The following is an 18,063-nucleotide window of genomic DNA, read 5'->3' as shown; positions in this document are numbered from 1 at the left end:
TCCTAAGAAACATGCCGCGAAGAAAGGCTATCCGAGCTTGGAAAACGATGCGCACACGAGTCCCTTCTGAAAACCCACCATGTGCAGTAGAACGTTCAAGGTTCTGAGAAGTCCTGCAATGAAGAAAACTGACTGGTCTCATTGACCCAAAGCTGCCCTCCCCGTTAGAGCATAGACCTGTTTGGTCAGGTAACTCATCTGACCAGTGAATGTTTTCCTTCATAGTAGAAAGAGCCAGAGGAGAGAGATCGCCTTCTCGTGGAGCGTCATAGCTGCTAAAGCATTTCTCATGCCTTGACCTTTCAGCTCTGCAAACACGCTGACCTCCAACCCGTGCTGGACCTTTGCACATGCCCTTCCTCTGCCTGGAATTCCTTCTGCCTCAAACCTTTTTTTTTGCGGTACGCGGGCCTCTCACTGTTGTGGCCTCTCCTGTTGCGGGGCACAGGCTCCGGACGCACAGGCTCAGCGACCATGGCTCACGGGCCCAGCCGCTCCACAGCATGTGGGATCTGCCCGGACCGGGGCACGAACCCGTGTTCCCTGCATCGGCAGGCGGACTCTCAACCACTGCGCCACCAGGGAAGCCCTGCCCCAAACCTTTGTATGGCTAATCCCTTCATCTCATGCAGGTCTTAGTTCAGGTGTCCCCGAGGAGGCTTCCCCTGACCCCTCTGTGCGTGGTGCCCTGACCACCCCTCCCCTAACAGTCACCCTCTATAAAGTCACCTGGGTTTAGTGCCCTTACGATATGCATCACTATCTAAAACAAGCTTATCGATTACTTTTTTGGGGCACATGTCCTCCCTCCTCAAATACACACGGTGACAGGACTCTTCCACGGTAGCCCTAGTGTTTAGAACAGTGTCTGCTGCACAGCGAGAGCCCCAGGCAAGTGTGTTGAATGGATGAGCCAGTGGCTCACATGTCCCCTGGTTTTGACAGTCTTGAGAGGTGGATCGTTTTATCACCTCCACTTGACAGAGGAGGAAACTGAGGCTCAGGGTGTTACATAACTTTCCAAGATCAAACAACTGATAAAGGGCAAGCTGGGGCTCCCAGATTTGCCCACTTGCTAAGCTGTAGGTTCTTTCCATTCTAGGAAACCAAGTTTTCCAGTTTATCCTTTTCCTACAAAGAAGAACCTTAATAAGCACAGAAGGAGGGAGGGTGCTGTTTTTATCTTAATGGCCCCAGAGAAGCCCAGAGCCATTGTCTTTCAAAAAGGGTTCCCAGAGCCCCCCTGGTGGTCATCAGATGGGAGCCCAGGGACCTCCTGGGAGTGCAGAGCGAGAATGGCCAAACTGTAAGGTAAAGTTCAGAAGACTGGCTTGGAAGCTGGTAGCTTACAGAGTAAATCTATTTAAATTGGAACCATGTGGCTCTTTCCCCCAGCGCTTACACAACGTGAACAGATGCATTGTTTGGTGTCAAAGACCCTGCGTTGACTCCACAGCTACAGTCTCCACATGGAGCCCCGCAGAGGCTGTCAGGGGCAGGAAAAAGGGCGGAGAATCAGTACAGCTCAGCAAGTGTCACTTAATCCCACTCACCCTGCATTTCTGAAAGGGGGGGGAGCGGTATGTGGAGACTGCAGAGCTCACATCGGTGCGGGTCTGAGACCTGAAGCTAAGGCTTGCCCTTGTCTGGGTATCTTAAAAGTGAATTTGTTTGTGATAAGTTTTAGAGATGTTAGCGCCTCACACCCGCCCCCGCACCACCCACCCCACTTATCCCACTTTAATTCTTACCATACTTTTGAGCAGGGGATAGAGAGTGGGGCTGAGTAACCATGTTCCTATAAAATCCTCAGTGGGGTATCCTGGAAACTGGCACCAAGAAAAAAGTTGGGAATTTCTTCTTAAGTTGGTTTGACCACCCACCGCTCCTTGGGTCCTAGATAGAAACAGGAAAAAGGAAGCTTTGGGGCTCTGGATGGCAGTCTAGCTGTCTGTGCATACTGTATGCCAGGCGTTGTGTTAGAGTCAGAGGGGCAAGTTAGAGAGAACTGCCTCCTGGAAGCTTTCAGTGTTCAAAATCAACATCTCAGCGTCTGCAAAGTGCTTAAGAGTTATTGCAAGACACTGGCACCATTTGTTTCTTGCTATTTAGGAAACAGCTATTTCATGCAAGGCATTTTTATTGGCAGTGCGAAGTATACTGAGATGAAACAGGCATCATCTCTACCCTCAGGGAAGTTCTAGTCCAGGTGTGAGGTGAGGTTAACAGCAAGGACTTTGGAGTCACACATCTGGATGGGAACTTAAACGAGTAACTTGATCTTGCAGGTCCCCGATTTTTCCAACTGTAAAATGAATAACACTTAGCTCATAGGGTTGCCGCGAGGATGGGTGAGCTCATGTATATAAGCAGTCGGTGAATAGTCACTAATGTTATTAAGCGTCTGCATGACAGTAATATGAGGGGAAAGATCACCTAAGCACAGGGGTTTTATGTTTTTTCCGTTTCCTTAAGGGTTAGCACACATTCCAGCACATGGTGGGCACCCAGGACCTGTGTTTTCAATGCATGAAGCAAGAGACCAGGCTTTTAGAGAAAGGAGGGCCCAGTACGGCAGAGGAGCTTGCCTGGGACACGAGGAAGCTTCCTGTAGAAACTTACATGGAGCTCGGACTTGAAGATGAATAGCATGATCTCTGCACAACTTTTCTAACAATTCACAAGTCACTTTACAGTTTATAAAAGACTTCTACTTTCAGTACCTCAGTTGAATCTCATGGACCTATAGGTTGGCCGAATTTGAGAGGACAGTGAAGCTCAGAGACATGATGTACTTTGCCTAAGTTAGACAGCTTCTAGGTAATAGAGCATAGATTTATTCATACCATTAGCTACCATTTATTGAGTGCTTTTATGTGCCAGGAATCCCACTCTGTGCTTTTGCCGAACTATCTGATTTAATTCTCACAGCGACCCTCGGAAGTGAGTACTATTATAAAATATGAAGAGGCTTTCATTCAACTCAGTGCCTGGCAGATAAGAGACTCAAAGAATACTTGCCGTAATCATAATGATCCCCATTTTGCAGACGGAAAAACTGAGGTTCTGCAAGGTTTGAAGATTCATAACATATAAAGTTTTCAAGCTGTAGGATTTGAACTCTGGTTTGTCTGTTTCCATAACCTGTGCTTTTAGCGATAAACTTTGACCACTGCCTCCAGAGTCTTGTCCACTCTCTGTGTCTCCAGTTTTAGCCTCCGGAGATTTGGAGAGGAAGCCCATGAGGTTTTGTCTTCCAGCTGGAGTGCAAGTCGTCCTGCAAAAAAGCGCCCACTCACCCTCTTGTTTCTTTCCTCCTCAGCTGCGTGCACTTCGCCTGTGAGGCCGCTGACTGCCCGAAGCTGGCTGTGGAGAATGCTTCTCTCAACTGCTCCAGCAGTGACCGCTACCACGGTGCCCAGTGCACTGTGAGCTGCCGGACGGGCTATGTTCTCCAGATACAGCGGGATGATGAGCTGATCAAAAGCCAGGTGTGTGCAGGTGCCGGGCTCAGGGCTCCTCTCCAGCCCAGGAAAGGCTGAGCAGATGTGGAACCTGCTCCCTGCTGAATTCTCAGCACTTAAAGTACTGCTGCCCCATAGTAGATGCTCAATAAATAGGTGTGGATTGAATGAATGAGGGAGTCAATCTGGGATTTCTGAGACAGTGGTTCCTGTGCAGAGGAGCATACAACGTGTACCAGAGTCCCCATATAGGTTGCAAATCTGGAAAACCATGGGCTGAGCATGAATTTTGGACTGAAACCGTCACAGTCAGAACTCTGCTACAGTCGAATGGGCTGCTTTCAGAAGAGGTGAACCCTCTGTCAGTGAGGTGCTCATTCATTCATTCAAACATCTGCACACTGGGAACCAGATACTATAGTAGGTGCTAGAGAAAAAAGGTCACTGAGATAAACCCAGTTCCTCCTCTCAAGGAGCTTAGTGACTAGTGACCCCGAGCAGAAGATGAGTGAGGGATGGCCTCACAGTGTGCAAAACACTGTAAGGGGAAGTGCAGGGTCTTGTGGAAGCACAGGGGGAGTCAAGGAAAGCTCCCTGGAAGAAGCGACATGAAAACTGAGAACTAGAGAGACAGACAGAGGGGCGCGTGTTGTGGGGAGGGAAGGAGGCAGGCTCTGGGCACAGGCAGGAATGGTTTGTGGATGCCCATTGGTAAGAGGAGCACGCCACAGACAGATGTTTCTTTTACTGAACTCACCCAAGCAACGAGGCTGGAGGGGCAAGCAGGTTGCGCTGGTGCAAGGCCCTGTTAGCTTGGTCAGAAGTTTGAGGGTCATCTTTAGGGCAGCAGGGAGCTGTTGAAGGAAGTGGCGTGGTCAGATCATGGTTTATAAAGGTCCTTCCAGTGGCCCACCTGCGTGTGGCTTGGAGTCTGGCAGAAGACTGGCCGCAGGGAGAGCCATCGGGAAGTCATCAGAAGAGCGTGTGGAAGGGGGTTGAGTCCTGTATGAGGGTAGTGGCAGTGAGTGGACTTGAGATGTAGCAGAACGTTGCTTCGGCCAGTGTGGCTCCGGGGTCTCAGGTGCGTGAGGGGAGTGGCAGTTAGTTAAGTCCTGAGATTTGGGGATTCCAGGTGCAGCCTCTTGGGGGGCCTGCCAGCGGACTCCCACTTCGTGCTCCAGGTACACAGGGCACGTTCCTTGTTGCTGGGAACACCTGTTTGCACAGTCCCCGTGGGACCTCTTGGACCCTCAGTTGCTTGTCTTAGACACCTGCTTCTGTGTGTCAGACACGGCAGGTCTGAAGTCCTGTGGAAACAATTAAGCAGGTTTTGGCAGTGAGGGGCCTCTCCTCCCTTGGATGTGTGCTTAAGAGGGGAAACGTGTCCTATGCTTTTAAAATCCCAACTCAACATTTGGCATCCCCGGTCCCCTGGGATTTGGCAGCTCCCTCCTTGAATGGAGGCCTCCGTGCCGGCTGCCGATGCCAGTCCCTCCCTTGGCTCTGGAGCGTGGCCTCCCCCTTCCACCCCTAGCCCTGCCATGTTCTAGTTTGGGTCAAATCCCTGTCGACCCTTTCATTTTCCCAGGCTCGTTCCTTCTTCACGTCTACCTCTCCCAGCTATTGAACCATCACGTCTCAGGGTAAGGAGTGGCTCTTAGAGCAATCCTTGGGTTCAACACCAAAGGGACAACTCAAGGAAAGGGACCTGCCCACGATCTCATAGCACAAAGGACCAAATCCAGCTCTCCGTTCTCCCCTGGCGGTGCCCACTCTGTGCCAAGCGCTAGAGGATGAAACACACAATCCCCTCCAGGGCCAAGAAAAGATACAAAGATCAACAGCCAGTGTCCCACTGCTGTGCCGTGTGTCAGAGGCTATTTCGTGAAAGAAGCCCTCAGGCCTCGAGAGGTCTGAGTCTTAAGGTTCTCAGCCACAGAATGGAAATAATGATCTGAGAGACTCTCCAGACAGCAGTGAAGAGCCTGGGCTCAGTTCCCACTCATCCTTTTTCCAGCTGTGTACCTTGGAGCTAATCACTTAACGTCTCTCAGCCTCAGTTTCTGCAGCTGTAAAGTCGGAACTGAAACACCTCCTTCAAACAGTCGTTGGGATCATGGAAAGGGAGCTAAACGCTAAACGTTGATCTCTGGGCGCCTGGCAAGAGCCTGCGCCGTAGCCTGGGGGAGAAGGGGGTTTCGCCACGTTTGGGGGGTTCCATCTGCCGCTGCTCACTGTGCCCACCCCCCGCCTTTCAGACAGGACCCAGCGTCACGGTGACCTGCACGGAGGGCAAGTGGAACAAGCAGGTGGTGTGTGAGCCGGTGGACTGCGGCGTCCCGGACCAGCACCACGTCTACGCTGCCTCGTTCTCCTGCCTTGAGGGCACCACGTTCGGCAGCAAGTGCTCCTTCCAATGCCGCCACCCAGCGCAGCTGAAAGGTACCGCCCTTCCCTTGGGAGACCTGGAGGCTGCTCCCAGGTCCTCCACCTGGGGCTCAAACACCAAGGGGTGGGGCTTTCCAGGTGGCGCAGTGGTTGAGAGTCCGCCTGCCGATGCAGGGGACACGGGTTCGTGCCCTGGTCCGGGAAGATCCCACATGCCGCAGAGCGGCTGGGCCCGTGAGCCATGGCCACTGAGCCTGCGTGTCCGGAGCCTGTGCTCCGCAACGGGGGAGGCCACAACAGTGAGAGGCCTGCGTACCGCAAAAAAAAAAAAACACCAAGGGGTGGACAGGGTTTCATCTGTGCCTCTGATGCCTTTCTGCCCATTGTATTTATGTAGACAGCCTTGCTGCGCAGCTGAGGGGAAAGTGGAGTATGGATACGTATGGCATCTGTAAGATCTTTCAAATCTTGCAAAAGAGGAAAGAGACAAGAAGGAAGGGAAGGAGGGTAGAAGGAAGGAAAGGATTCTAAGAAAGTAACATTTGGAAGTGATGTGACTAGTTCACTGGGTAGGTTTAGGGCCCAGTAAGCCTAGGAAGGTAAGTAGTATTACTAGTCTCGTTTGCACAGAGGAGGAGATCCAGGCTCAGAGAGGTGAAAGAACTTGTCCAAGATCATGCTGTTAGTGGGGGGCTCCAGCATGGGGCCCAGGTCTGTCTTTTTCCAAAGGCCACGGCTTCTCCTTAGGGAGGGCTAGCTCAGAGAGGAGTGGTTCTGGGCGGAAAGTGCTTACAGGGATCTCGTGGGCAGCGTGCTAGGGGTATTTGGGTGAGTAAGACAGAGCCTGGCGAACTGGAGAAGAGGACTTATGCTGGAAATGGGTGAGAGGCTGGCCTGGGTGACCTAGACTGTCAAGACTAAAGGGCTCTTCAAACGAGTCAGGGATAACTGATTATTGGCAAGATGGTGGAACTGAGGTCCAGTGAGAGGAAGGAAGGACCTCGTACAAAATCGCAGAGCAAGTTAGCGGCATTATCCGAACGACGCTCTGGGCTTCTAGTTGCGTATTGGGTTTGGACATTGTACTCAATTCTCACAGGTGCCAGGACTCTCTCCTTTGCTTGGTTTATCGGAGGAAACATTGCCCCTTTATCAGACACCCCAAATGATATCTCACTAAGCAGGTGTCCTACCTTGGGGTTCATCATTTTGTAGAGTGGGAATGAGTGGACTTCTGTGGAGTGGGGGGGGTAGTTTGGAGGGAGGTGTGTAAATCCCCTTTAACTTAGATGTCATATTGCAAATTCATGAGGTTCAGGCATTTTGATGATTAGAGAAAGTCAATAGTGTCCCCACATTTTCAAGGAAATATAGAACTTCAAAAGATTACTACACATAGTAAGACTCAATGAAGTGTATAGACTGAGTGGCTGGATAAATTGATGAAAGTAATACCATAAGAAATGTTTCTTTAAAGAAATGAATGAGGGACCCGGCAATCTCACTAAACTGCCCCAAAAGAAAAGCAGGAAACACTTCTGGGATACATCCTTTAGGTCCCCTCATTTTTTTTTTTAACCCAAGAAGATTTGAATGTAAAATCATTTTATTTGAGCTGCTATAGAGATGGAGATCTGAAAGAGGTGAAGAGACCAGTGGAAACTGTAAACCCTCCATCTTTCAGGTTACCTGAGCCCTTCCCTTTTTGCCCAGAAGTGAGACCTGTTAATAACTCCAGACTAGGAAATCACACTTCACCTCTCAATCAGAGGCCCTTGGGAAAGGGAGGTGTATAAATTAGCATTGATTAGTACAGCCCTCATTGTGGCTAATGATAATCCTTAATCAAAATGATTCGGGCCCTTCTGCCATTGCTCCCCTGCTTGGCTCTGGGGGAGGGGGTGACCCTACCATGTAGACATGGCCCCAGGAGGACCCCCATTTTGATAGTTGTTGATACCCACTTTGCTCTTCCCTTGAAAACACAGGGCAGCATCTCGCCAGGGGCCACACTGACCCACCAGGACCCACTGGCATACCATGACCTTGGTTCTCAGCATCACCTGATGTTCAGATTCCAGGTTTTGATGCTTTGGCTTGGATCTTCTGTCAGTGAAAACTGGGCAGAGGTCCTTTTACCTCTCTCTTGAGCTTGTTAATGATGCCTCCCTTCTTAAGCCAGAAGATAAAGAGGTGATCAAAACAAAATTTTACCACATTTCTTGTTTGCTTCCCTTTCCTCCCTTCGTTTTTCCTTTCCCTGCAGCGTGATTTAAGCAAAAAAGAATGTGAGCTTTCGTCAGACAGACGGGGATTCCACTCCTGGTTCTGCCCCAGCTGTTTGATCTTAGGAAAGCAATTTCACATCCTTGAGCCACAATACTCTCATTTGTAAGATGGCTGTAAGAGCAGCCACGTTGAAGTGTCATGTTGAGAGTTAAAAGAAATGGTGTGTACAGAATGCCAGGGCCAGAGAAAGTGCTTAGTAAACACTCATCTCCAAGGGGCATCCTTATGAGAATCCCGGCTGTGGCTACCCTCTCGGCCACTGACCTCTTTGTCCCACGAGGCCTTAGTCCTGGGAGCTGTGGAGATGCGATCCATCCTCCATGCTCCTCTCAGGACCTGGAGGTTAGTGTCCTCAGTCAAACAGCCACCGCCCAGGAGAAGCACTGAGTGTGGCCCTAAAACTGCTATAATGCAGGTAGCACCACAGACTCACTTGCCCCCTTAGAATCCAGGTGTCCACAAAATACCCTGCGAACTCACAGCCCTAGAATCACTCCCGCCAAGGTCCTTTATCAAATGACCACTAAAAGCGCAGACCAAACCTACAGACATGCACGAGGGAAAAAATAGTCTCAAGTTAAAAAAAAATAACTTCAAAATCAAAATCATAAATGTTTAATTAAATGGCTAAAATTGCAACGTTACTTCCATGACCTCGTCCGCCTCACCTCAACCATGTGGGGTGCCCTGGATATCGATTCTGGAGTGGGGCTTCTGAAGCAAGCATGTGCTCATCCTACAAAAATCTTTCTAGGGACTTCCCTGGTGGTCCAGTAGTTAAGACTCTGTGCTTCCACTGCAGGGGGCATGTGTTCGATCCCTGGTGGGGGAACTAAGATCCGGCGTGATGCATGACACGGCCCCCCAAAAAAAAAATCTTTCTAAAAGGCCCACTGTCTACTTCTGTCTAACCTCAGATTTCAACTCAGTCTATTCACTAGTTTGCAGAAGATACCTCATACCATCGAGCATCTTCTGATCTCTTAGACTCTCCTGAAGATAGGGACGTGAGGTGAGTGCCCACAACCTGCAGTGTCCAGGTTCCCACCCAACCTCCGCTCTGTTCCTCACCCCTTACCCTCTCCGTCAGAATCCTGTCCTGACCTCCCTTCCTCTAGGAATTTCACATCCTCTCTCAGGCAGAGACCCTTTCATCTTTCTCAGAAGCAGATAGCCAGCCCTGGAGGATTCTGCTTTATCCCAAGGATCTCATTGGGGCATCTTCCTCATAAAAACAGGGTCACCCCCAAAGAGGAATTCTCATACCACTCCTAAGAGAATGCTGCTTTCTTCTTCTTATCATCCTCCTACTTTGGAGATAACAGGGTCTAGGATGTCACTGGGTCCAAAGCACCACTAGGTGCTAATGATAAAGCATGACTCAAACCCTTCCTGGGGGCCTGAGCACTGTGGAGAAGAAACGTGTTCAAGATCACACAGCTGCTTAGGAAGCCGCCTTCAGATATGAGCAGTGATAAGAATACAGACCAAGCAGCAGTTTTGTCTCTTAGATAATTCTTCCTGTCTCCCTCACTCCCTCACCCCCACTCCACTCTGAATGGTCGCTCAGGCTTCGGGAGTCAAGCCTAGTCTTACTTCAGGGTTCTTAGCTGCTGCCCCAGAATCCCTTTGGCCTTTTCTAAACCATGCCCCTCAATCCAGAACTCCCATCAAACCCTGAAACAGAGGGCAGAGCTGGGAGAAGCCTAGAGGTCACCAATGCTAATCATTTCATTGTGCAATGCAGAAACTGAGGTCCAAGACAGGAAGGCATTTATGCAAGGTCACGTATGAGTTACCATCAGCACTGGGGCCAGAAGGTCACCCAGGGGTCCTGACCCTAGAAATGGTGCCCTCTTGCTAGGTGCACCATTCCCACCAACCTGGTGAAATCACCCCACTTTTGCATTCCCCAGCCCCTCCTATATGGCAGGTGTCCAACAGTCCAGGCTCTTTGCTCCCTCTTCTTAGGACATTCTCCATCAATTATCCGTGTTTGTGACTGCGTCTTAGCGCATTCTTTTTCTTTGTGTCTAACACATGGGGCCTCTTGGTAAAGACATTCGGAAGTGAGCGACACAATTCTGGACAGCGGGGAGGGGGAGGGAGTGGTGAAATCTTACTCTAGGACTAGTTTTGGTTTTGGGATACTCCACTCGTCCACAGTCCTGATTCCATGAGGTTTTCTCTAGACAGCAGTTCCTCTTTGGCCATGCTCTTGGGTGCAGGCTCTGTAGCAGGGTCAAGTGAGCATGTAGCAGTCAGACAGCCCTGGAGTGAGCCCCAGCTGTAGTTTGAGCAGCTCACTTTCCCACTCAGGGACTCACTTTTCTCACCTACAAAATGGGATTAATGACAAATTGGGTTACTAGGAAGATCAAGGCGATGGCGCCAGTAATTCTTCCTAGGCCTGCCTTGTAGACTCAAAAACAGACAGCTATTGGTAGGATTCCTTTCAGACCTTTAGGGGGGGAGATGGACAATTAAATAATCAAAATGTGATCTGACTCACCCAGGCTGGAGCTGAGAGAGCCCAGTTTTACTGAGCAAATGATGCTTTCTGGCACTGTCAAGCCCAGCTCAGATCTTCTCTTTAACTCCTTGGGATTCCAGGAGCCTAGAAATGTGCTTTCAGGACTGAAATCGGCAGATGATGGCATGCTTCTCTTGGTACCTCCATTTCTCCTGCCTCAGCGTCTCCCTGACTTGATGCAGCTCTAGCGCTGGGTGAGGCTTCTTCTCTATTTGTCTCCCTTTTTCTTCTTCTTCTTCTTCTTGCACTATCACTCCTGTCAAGGTCCGTTTCTTAACAGGAGCAATGAAGCTGAATCTCCTCCCACTTCTACCTTTGGCTAATGCAACCTCCTGAGTGCTGGTTTGTTCTTATCCTGGTCCAGCTAGCTGCATTTTTGTTTTCTTAATACAGTGGCTAATATCCTTCCACATCCTAAAATATTAGAGCTGGACAAGAACTTAAAGACGGCTTTGGTTTAGGGACAGAGAGGTTAGGTGACTTGTTCAAGGTCACACGTACATTCATAACACTCCACGCATTTAACAAATGGATACTGAGGGCTTACGATGTGCTTGACACAGGGTAGGTTCTGGGAATAAAAGAATGAACAAGACCAAGTCCCAGACCTTAGGATGTGGGCAATGCCAACACCGTATACAAGGCATTAAGAAAACCAGACATAGGTCTCCTGGCATTTCCCTCCTTGTATTCTACCCTAGGTTAATTTCAATCTTAAAGGCACTCTCAAAGAAATGGGGTCTTCTAGATACTCTTTAAAATACAATAATAAAAATAGATATATTTCTTTTGACAGTACATTTATAATTATTTTAATACTCACTGGAGATTGAAATTTCCTTAGACTGTAGACAGGCTGAGCAAGATTCATTTTCCTGACTTTAAAAGATGAACAAACAAAAGTACAGGGTCACATAACTTTCTGACACCGTCTCTGACATCGGCACTCTTCCCCTTAACCAGGGATTCCAGGCGCAGAAATGCCTTCACCTCGTGTCCTGAGTCATGTTCTCCCAGGAAACACAGGGAGAGGAATGAGAAAAGGAGGCATGGAAATGATAGAAGCGTCAGGATCTCTTCTAAAGCCAGTTACCTCTGTGGGCAGCTGGAGCTTAATCCCGCTGGGGAAGAGTGGGAGACAGGGTAGAACATTCCTCTGGAAACCGTCTTGTTAATGCCCCAGCTCCTTCACTGGTTGAGTGCTACGTCCGGGAGCACTGACACCTCAGTGCTGTGAGCTTGCCCTGTGTGCAGCAGAGCCTCCCTGGTCAGAACAAAAGGCCTCCAGAGACAGATGGCTGCGGGTGCAGTAAGCATCCTTCAATGTATAGAGGTCAGAGCCAAGGGGACGAGGGCAGGGCACGGATAGCGGTGTCCTACCTACTTTCCTCAAAGCCCCAGGGTGGCTGCAGGGTGGCGGCCACAGCTAGGGCGTGGAAATGCTGATTCTGCACAGTTCAGTGCTGGCTGTGAGGTGGGGCATGTCCATGGTCCTGAAGCACCGGTTCCTGCTTTAGCGTGCTGCTTCTTTTGACTGTGGTGCACGGCTAACTCCTATTTACCCTCTCCCAGAATGTACATTTCTGGTTTGCATTTTCTCTCTTGATTAACATTTTGCGATTTTTATGTTAGTTTGCCACAAAGGAACCATGACTTCCGCTTCGCGATCTATGATTTGCATAGCTGGTAGGGTATATTTTTAAAGCACCTCAACCCTTTCTCCAGAGGTATTTGATCCTTCTTGGGAAATTTAGAGAGGGTATGCTTCCCTTATCTTTTGTGACTGTCCTCCCCACTAAGTGCTTGCTAAGCCGGGGCTCTCGCAAACTGCCCCCGTCACAAGGGCCAAGCGAAAAAGCAGTTTATGGTCTCTGGTATTCTGGAGCCCTCTCTGCTTCTGTGGAAGCCAAATGAGTCATCCTTTCACACCCTTTTTTCTTTTTACTTGATGTAGAAACATCTGTAGTTTGCAGTGTCACAGTTTATCAACGTGGAATCCTCTGTGGGGCTTGCAGACCCTAAACTGTCTTGTACTCCCCAGATGACTCACACAGACACAGGAGGAGAAAGAAGAAAGTGAACAGGGAGAGAAGCAAGAGAGGAGCCTACATACCCTCCCACCTTTCTCCTTTTTCATGCTTTATTTCTCTCCATAGTACTTCCCACCTTCCAGCCTACTAAATACTTTGCTTTTTTAGGATATTTTTATGCGTTCCTCCCTATTCCACTAGAACATAAGCTCCAAGAGGGCAGGGTTTGGGTTTTGTTCTGTTCACTGCGTCATCCCAACGTAGACAAGGGTAGCTGGCACATAATAGGCACTCAATAGATGCTTGTTGAATGAATGAAGGCTTCCGTGCGACCCCTATGGTCCTTTCAGGTCTGCTACTGAAGGCAAAGGTTAGGAGGGAGACGGGGCCGGTGAGGAAGAAAAGGAGGGAGAGAAGCAGCGAATAAGGAATTTGACGGCACTTTTTCTTTGGCAGCGCAGTTCGTAAATGTTGTTTCATCTTATCTTCTCATCACCCTGAAAGGCAGGAGCAATTGCTTTCTCTCTGTAGATAGGAGACCTGGGGCTTGGCTCTGTCAGAATAGACCCTGAGAGCTCTGCTGAGCAAGTATAGCCAACTTGCCATTAAAACCCACAAAATCAGGGCTTCCCTGGTGGCGCAGCGGTTGAGAGTCCGCCTGCCGATGCAGGGGACACAGGTTCGTACCCCGGTCCGGGAAGATACCACATGCTGCGGAGCGGCTGGGCCCGTGAGCCATGGCCGCTGAGCCTGCGCGTCCGGAGCCTGTGCTCCGCAGCGGGAGAGGCCACAACAGTGAGAGGCCCACGTACCGCAAAAAACAAACAAACAAACAAACACAAACTCAGCTTTAAACCCGACTTTAGTCTTTTACTAACCAGGAGAACTTGGTCAAGTCACTTGTCTCTCTTAAGTCTCTGTTTCCAAATGGGAGTCATCCTACTAAGAGCACTGTGGTGAGAATAAATGAGATCACATAGCAGAAGTACTCAGTACGTCGTAAATGATCAGTAAATATCAGTTTCATCCCTATCACCCCTCTCCAACCTCCAAATCCCGGAGCCTCCCATGTGATTCCAGTCCTGCTTGTCAACACCTTTCAAGAATAACGGTGAAGAGGAGAATTTGGTTGAGAGATTCAAGTTTCAGGTCCATCTCTAATTGTCCTGGGGAGGTTTGGGGCAGGCTGTGCATCGATAATATATGACCTGGCAGTGAAAAGCCTGACTCCCCGTGTTTTACTTTTATGTGTAACGTTCCCCATCAGGCCAGCTTCCTGATGGCAATCAGCACGTCTGTTGGAGCTGGCACGGGCTATGGGGGACGTGCTCATCTCTCAGCCGCTTTGGCAAAGCTTCACTGAATACTGGGGCCTGAAAAGAAAATCAAACCTCCAGATACCACAGCGCTCTCACTTCCAGGCATAAGGGGGGCCTAGGACAAATACAGGGGTACAGGGCTCAGAGAGGGAGCGGCAGCTAGAGGTCACACAGCACACTGATCCCAGAGGTCGGAGATGATTCTGATAGGAGCTTGCTCTGCCAATTATGAGAGGGCAAGTGCCTTCCCCTCTGGGCTCAAATGTCCATGGCGAAGGAGGGAGGGTGGATTAAAGGATTATGGAGTTCTCTTTTCTATGCAGTATAAGAGGTTTCAGAATCAAGTCAGGAGCCTTGAATTTTAATTCACTGTAGACATGGGGTACGTCACTCCCCAGGTTGCATCTCCTTTTTTTTTGTGGCAGCTCTTTCTCTCCCTAGGTTCCTCAGTTGTAAGTGGAAGGGTCTGGAATTACATGTGAAAGATCCTCTGGTTCTTCAAGTTGGTTTCAGTCCAGGCAGTGCCTGAATTGGGCTATCAGAGACCACCCTCCGCCCCCGCCGCCCCGCTAACCCTGCCTGCCTGTGTCCTCCAGGCAACAACAGTCTCCTGACCTGCATGGAGGACGGGCTGTGGTCCTTCCCAGAGGCCCTGTGCGAGCTCCTGTGCCTGGCCCCACCCCCGGTGCCCAACGCAGACCTCCAGACGGCCCGCTGCCGGGAGAACAAGCACAAGGTGGGCTCTTTCTGCAAGTACAAGTGCAGACCTGGATACCACGTGCCCGGCTCCTCCCGGAAGTCAAAGAAGTAAGTGGGGCTGCAAAGGCAAACTCACATGTGCTTGGGGGGAGGAGAGCCAGGTCTGGCTGTCTGGTTAGAAGGAAGTGCTCACTTCTCTGCTAGAGACAGTACCCACCATTCCTCCCATCCTCTTTGGTGGGACTCTAGAAGGATATTGTTAACAACTGCCTGCTGGCTGTGTGCCCTCAGGCAAGTGACTTCACTTCTCTGGGCCTCTATTTTTCAGCAATAAGATGGGGATGATAATAACAGTTACCACATAAGATTGCTGTGAAAAATGAATGAGGATGTATATGTAAAGTGCTTGCAAAGTGCTTGGTATATAGTAGATGGTGGATATTGATACCGTCCTTGTGCCAGGATCCATCAGAGGAGATGGGCCAGCAGGGCTTGAGTTTTATTTCAGTCCACAGGTAACTCTTGCTTGGCCCTGAGAAAGGAACGTTTACCTTAACCCCTACCACCCAACAGGACAGGCAGGGAATCAGGAAGGGGAAAGGGAGACGTGAGGCCAGCCAGCTCCAGAGAAACGTGGGTGCAGAGCGTGGCTCCAGCCATTTGGTCCTTGAGATGTCTCTTCTTTTATCTCTTCCTTGAAGACGGGCCTTCAAGACCCAGTGCACCCAAGATGGCAGCTGGCAGGAGGGGGCTTGTGTTCCTGTGACTTGTGACCCTCCTCCACCGAAATTCCACGGGCTCTACCAGTGCACTAATGGCTTCCAGTTCAACAGCGAGTGCAGGGTCAAGTGTGAAGACAGCGATGGCACCCAGGTGAGACTCCTTGAACTCGAGGTCTATACTTAGGTCCCGCTCCTCTCTGCTTACCAAAGACCGGCCAGTGTTTTAAGGCCCACGTCCTCTAGGAGACTCTCTACGGATGGCAGAATTGTATAATAGCAACATCAGCAACGCAGACGTAAGGAGCTGGGTTCTCGCCATCTTTCTCTGTAATCTCTCTGAGCCTCGTTGTCCTACCTGTATCACTGCATTTTACCGGTTCAGAGATTCTTAGCTCTGAACCCCTATGAAAGAAATCACATGTGGAATCCCAGGGTATGAAGTCGATCTGAGTTAAGGAGTGACCAGGGCTGCTTGGCCAACTTTCTACCACCATCACCACTTATGTTGGTCCCTGAAGTACTTAAAATCATGACTTTCACTATCTTGAGACATCAACTGGCTCCTCGAGCATAAAGAGAAAGGGAACCATATTTAGACTAGATGTACAGCGTTGAGAATACTATGGAAGAAGGAAGGACAGAGGGAGATGGCATTTTCTCTCAATCCACATGTAACTGAGACAAAGCCCAACACTCCCGCCGGCCCTGCGGAAGGAGTTCTGTGAATGCATTTTCCTTCCTCCTGACACACACGCCCCCGCCGCCTCCACCCACTAAGATGGGTAGGGAATCAAGAGTGGGAAAGAGAATGGTGAGCCAGCTGGCTCCAGGGAAGACTTAAGTCCACATGGAGCTCCAACCCTGAGAGAACCAACCACTTAGGGTTGACACCTCAAGCCCCATGACTCACAGGTGTGCAAGGCCAGGGTTCAGCCCACGGGGCCCCAGTGCAAGTTTCTCCCCCTGTCAGTCCTTAGTCTTTATTAGCATCTACCAAATACCAGACACTGTCAAAGCAGCATCCTCACCTCGTCTCACTCCCGCTCCCACATCCAAATAGCCACCAAGTCCTACCCATTCTCTCTCTCAGTCAGCTCCTGAACTGTTCTCATCTGGCTCCAGTGCCACCACCCTGACTCAGGCCACCAGCCTCACTCTCCTGGGCTGCCATGCAGCTTGCTGACCATCTCCCTGCTTTCTCCTCGCCTCTCTCCAGTGTACTGTTCGCATTTCAGCCAGAGTGGTTTGTTTAGAGCACAAATGTGATCATAACAGTTCCCCTGCTCAAAGCCCTTTGTGAACCAGCGATCCCCATCTCCCTTAGGATAAATCCTACTTGTGCATTCAGGACGTCTCCCCCATCACCAGTAAGACGGATCTCCCCTTCACCTGGGCATTCTCTGTGAAAAAGTCCCTGTCACCTTTTCCAGCCACTTCACTCCTAACCATCCTTTACCATTCAGCCCAGGTAGCCCTCCTTCCAAGGACCTTTTCCTGACCCTTCCACTGTGGGCTCCGTGCCCCTCCTAGGGGTCCCCCCATTCACAGCATCGACCACACTGCATTGTAATTCATTTCACATTCCCCCCCCGCCAGGTTCTGAAATGCCTGACCACAGCTTTAATCTTCCCTGTGTTTTCAGCACTTGGGACAGTGCCAAGCACCTAATAGGTGCTCAGGAAGTGACAGGGCATGAGAAAGAGCTGCAGTGAACATCCAGGCCAATCTCCTCATTTTCCAGATGAGAAAGTCACTCACCCACCCAAGGTGACATAGCTGGTGTCGGCTGAGTCAGAATCGGAACCCAGGTCCCCCACCCCACCCCCAACTGTGGACAGGCTGAATCCAATAGGCAGTACCTGAAAAACTCAGGGATGTCTGTGTACCCGAGTCATTCCCATCCCCGGCTGCCAGGGAAGCAGAAGCCAGTGCCGAGAACAAGCAAAGGCCAGAGATTACCATGGCCTCACGCAGCCGATCAACTTCCCTCTCCCTCCCTTACGTAAAACTGTTGCTAACAGTTACCAGAACTACTGAGCCGAATAATATTCTGGCCGTGGTCACGTTATCAAACCGAAACCCAGTCTGCCTGTGGCCTGCCAAGTACCTTTCATGGCCAGTTTGTATTTAAAGGAGAGGAAAATGTAAATTTATCAGACGACTCAAGCAGTTCTGTTTGGCAACTGGCAGAGAGGCCAGACACAAAGAGCAGAGGGTATTGCTTGCCGGCTAAAAGAATGAGGGAACGCATGCCAAATGGGCTCCTAATACAATTGACGTTTCTAGTTTGTACTGCAAATGAATTTCCTCTACCCTCAGACCAGGGGCCTGAGAGCCAAATCGAGTATTCACCTCAGATCCCCTCTTGCTGCCTGTAAGCACAGCTGAAACGTACGGCACAGAGTATCTTGAATCAAACAGCTTGTATGGAGCGAGAACTCTTTGCTTTCCAAACAAGTTCCAGATCCTGGCGAGAGAGGACAGGGACTGTTGCAGGGGAGGTTCACAGACTCCTTCCCACGACCACTAAAAGCAAATGAGCAAATCAATCCTCAGCTTCATTCATGCCTTGGGAGCCAGTATGATGCTGGATCTGGACTCTGAGTGTGAATCCTGGCT

At 50.1% G+C, this 18,063-nt stretch overlaps 1 protein-coding gene across 1 annotated transcript in view; it reads left to right on the top strand.

The window, feature by feature from the left end:
• PAPPA (pappalysin 1) overlaps window positions 1–18,063 on the top strand; it is a gene marked incomplete at both ends in the record, with an annotated part of 252,378 nt that overhangs the window by 181,286 nt on the left and 53,029 nt on the right. The window contains 4 exons of the mRNA XM_079706315.1: window positions 3,323–3,491; window positions 5,723–5,906; window positions 14,620–14,830; window positions 15,424–15,595. Coding sequence (XP_079562441.1) covers window positions 3,323–3,491; window positions 5,723–5,906; window positions 14,620–14,830; window positions 15,424–15,595 — 736 coding nt within the window. The remainder of the gene's footprint in view (window positions 1–3,322; window positions 3,492–5,722; window positions 5,907–14,619; window positions 14,831–15,423; window positions 15,596–18,063) is intronic.

This window comes from Hyperoodon ampullatus (genome assembly GCF_949752795.1).
Source record: "Hyperoodon ampullatus genome assembly, chromosome: 6".
Lineage (NCBI taxonomy): Eukaryota > Metazoa > Chordata > Mammalia > Artiodactyla > Ziphiidae > Hyperoodon > Hyperoodon ampullatus.
Note: the sequence above shows the minus strand (reverse complement) of the source record. Positions and strands in the feature narration are given on the sequence as shown.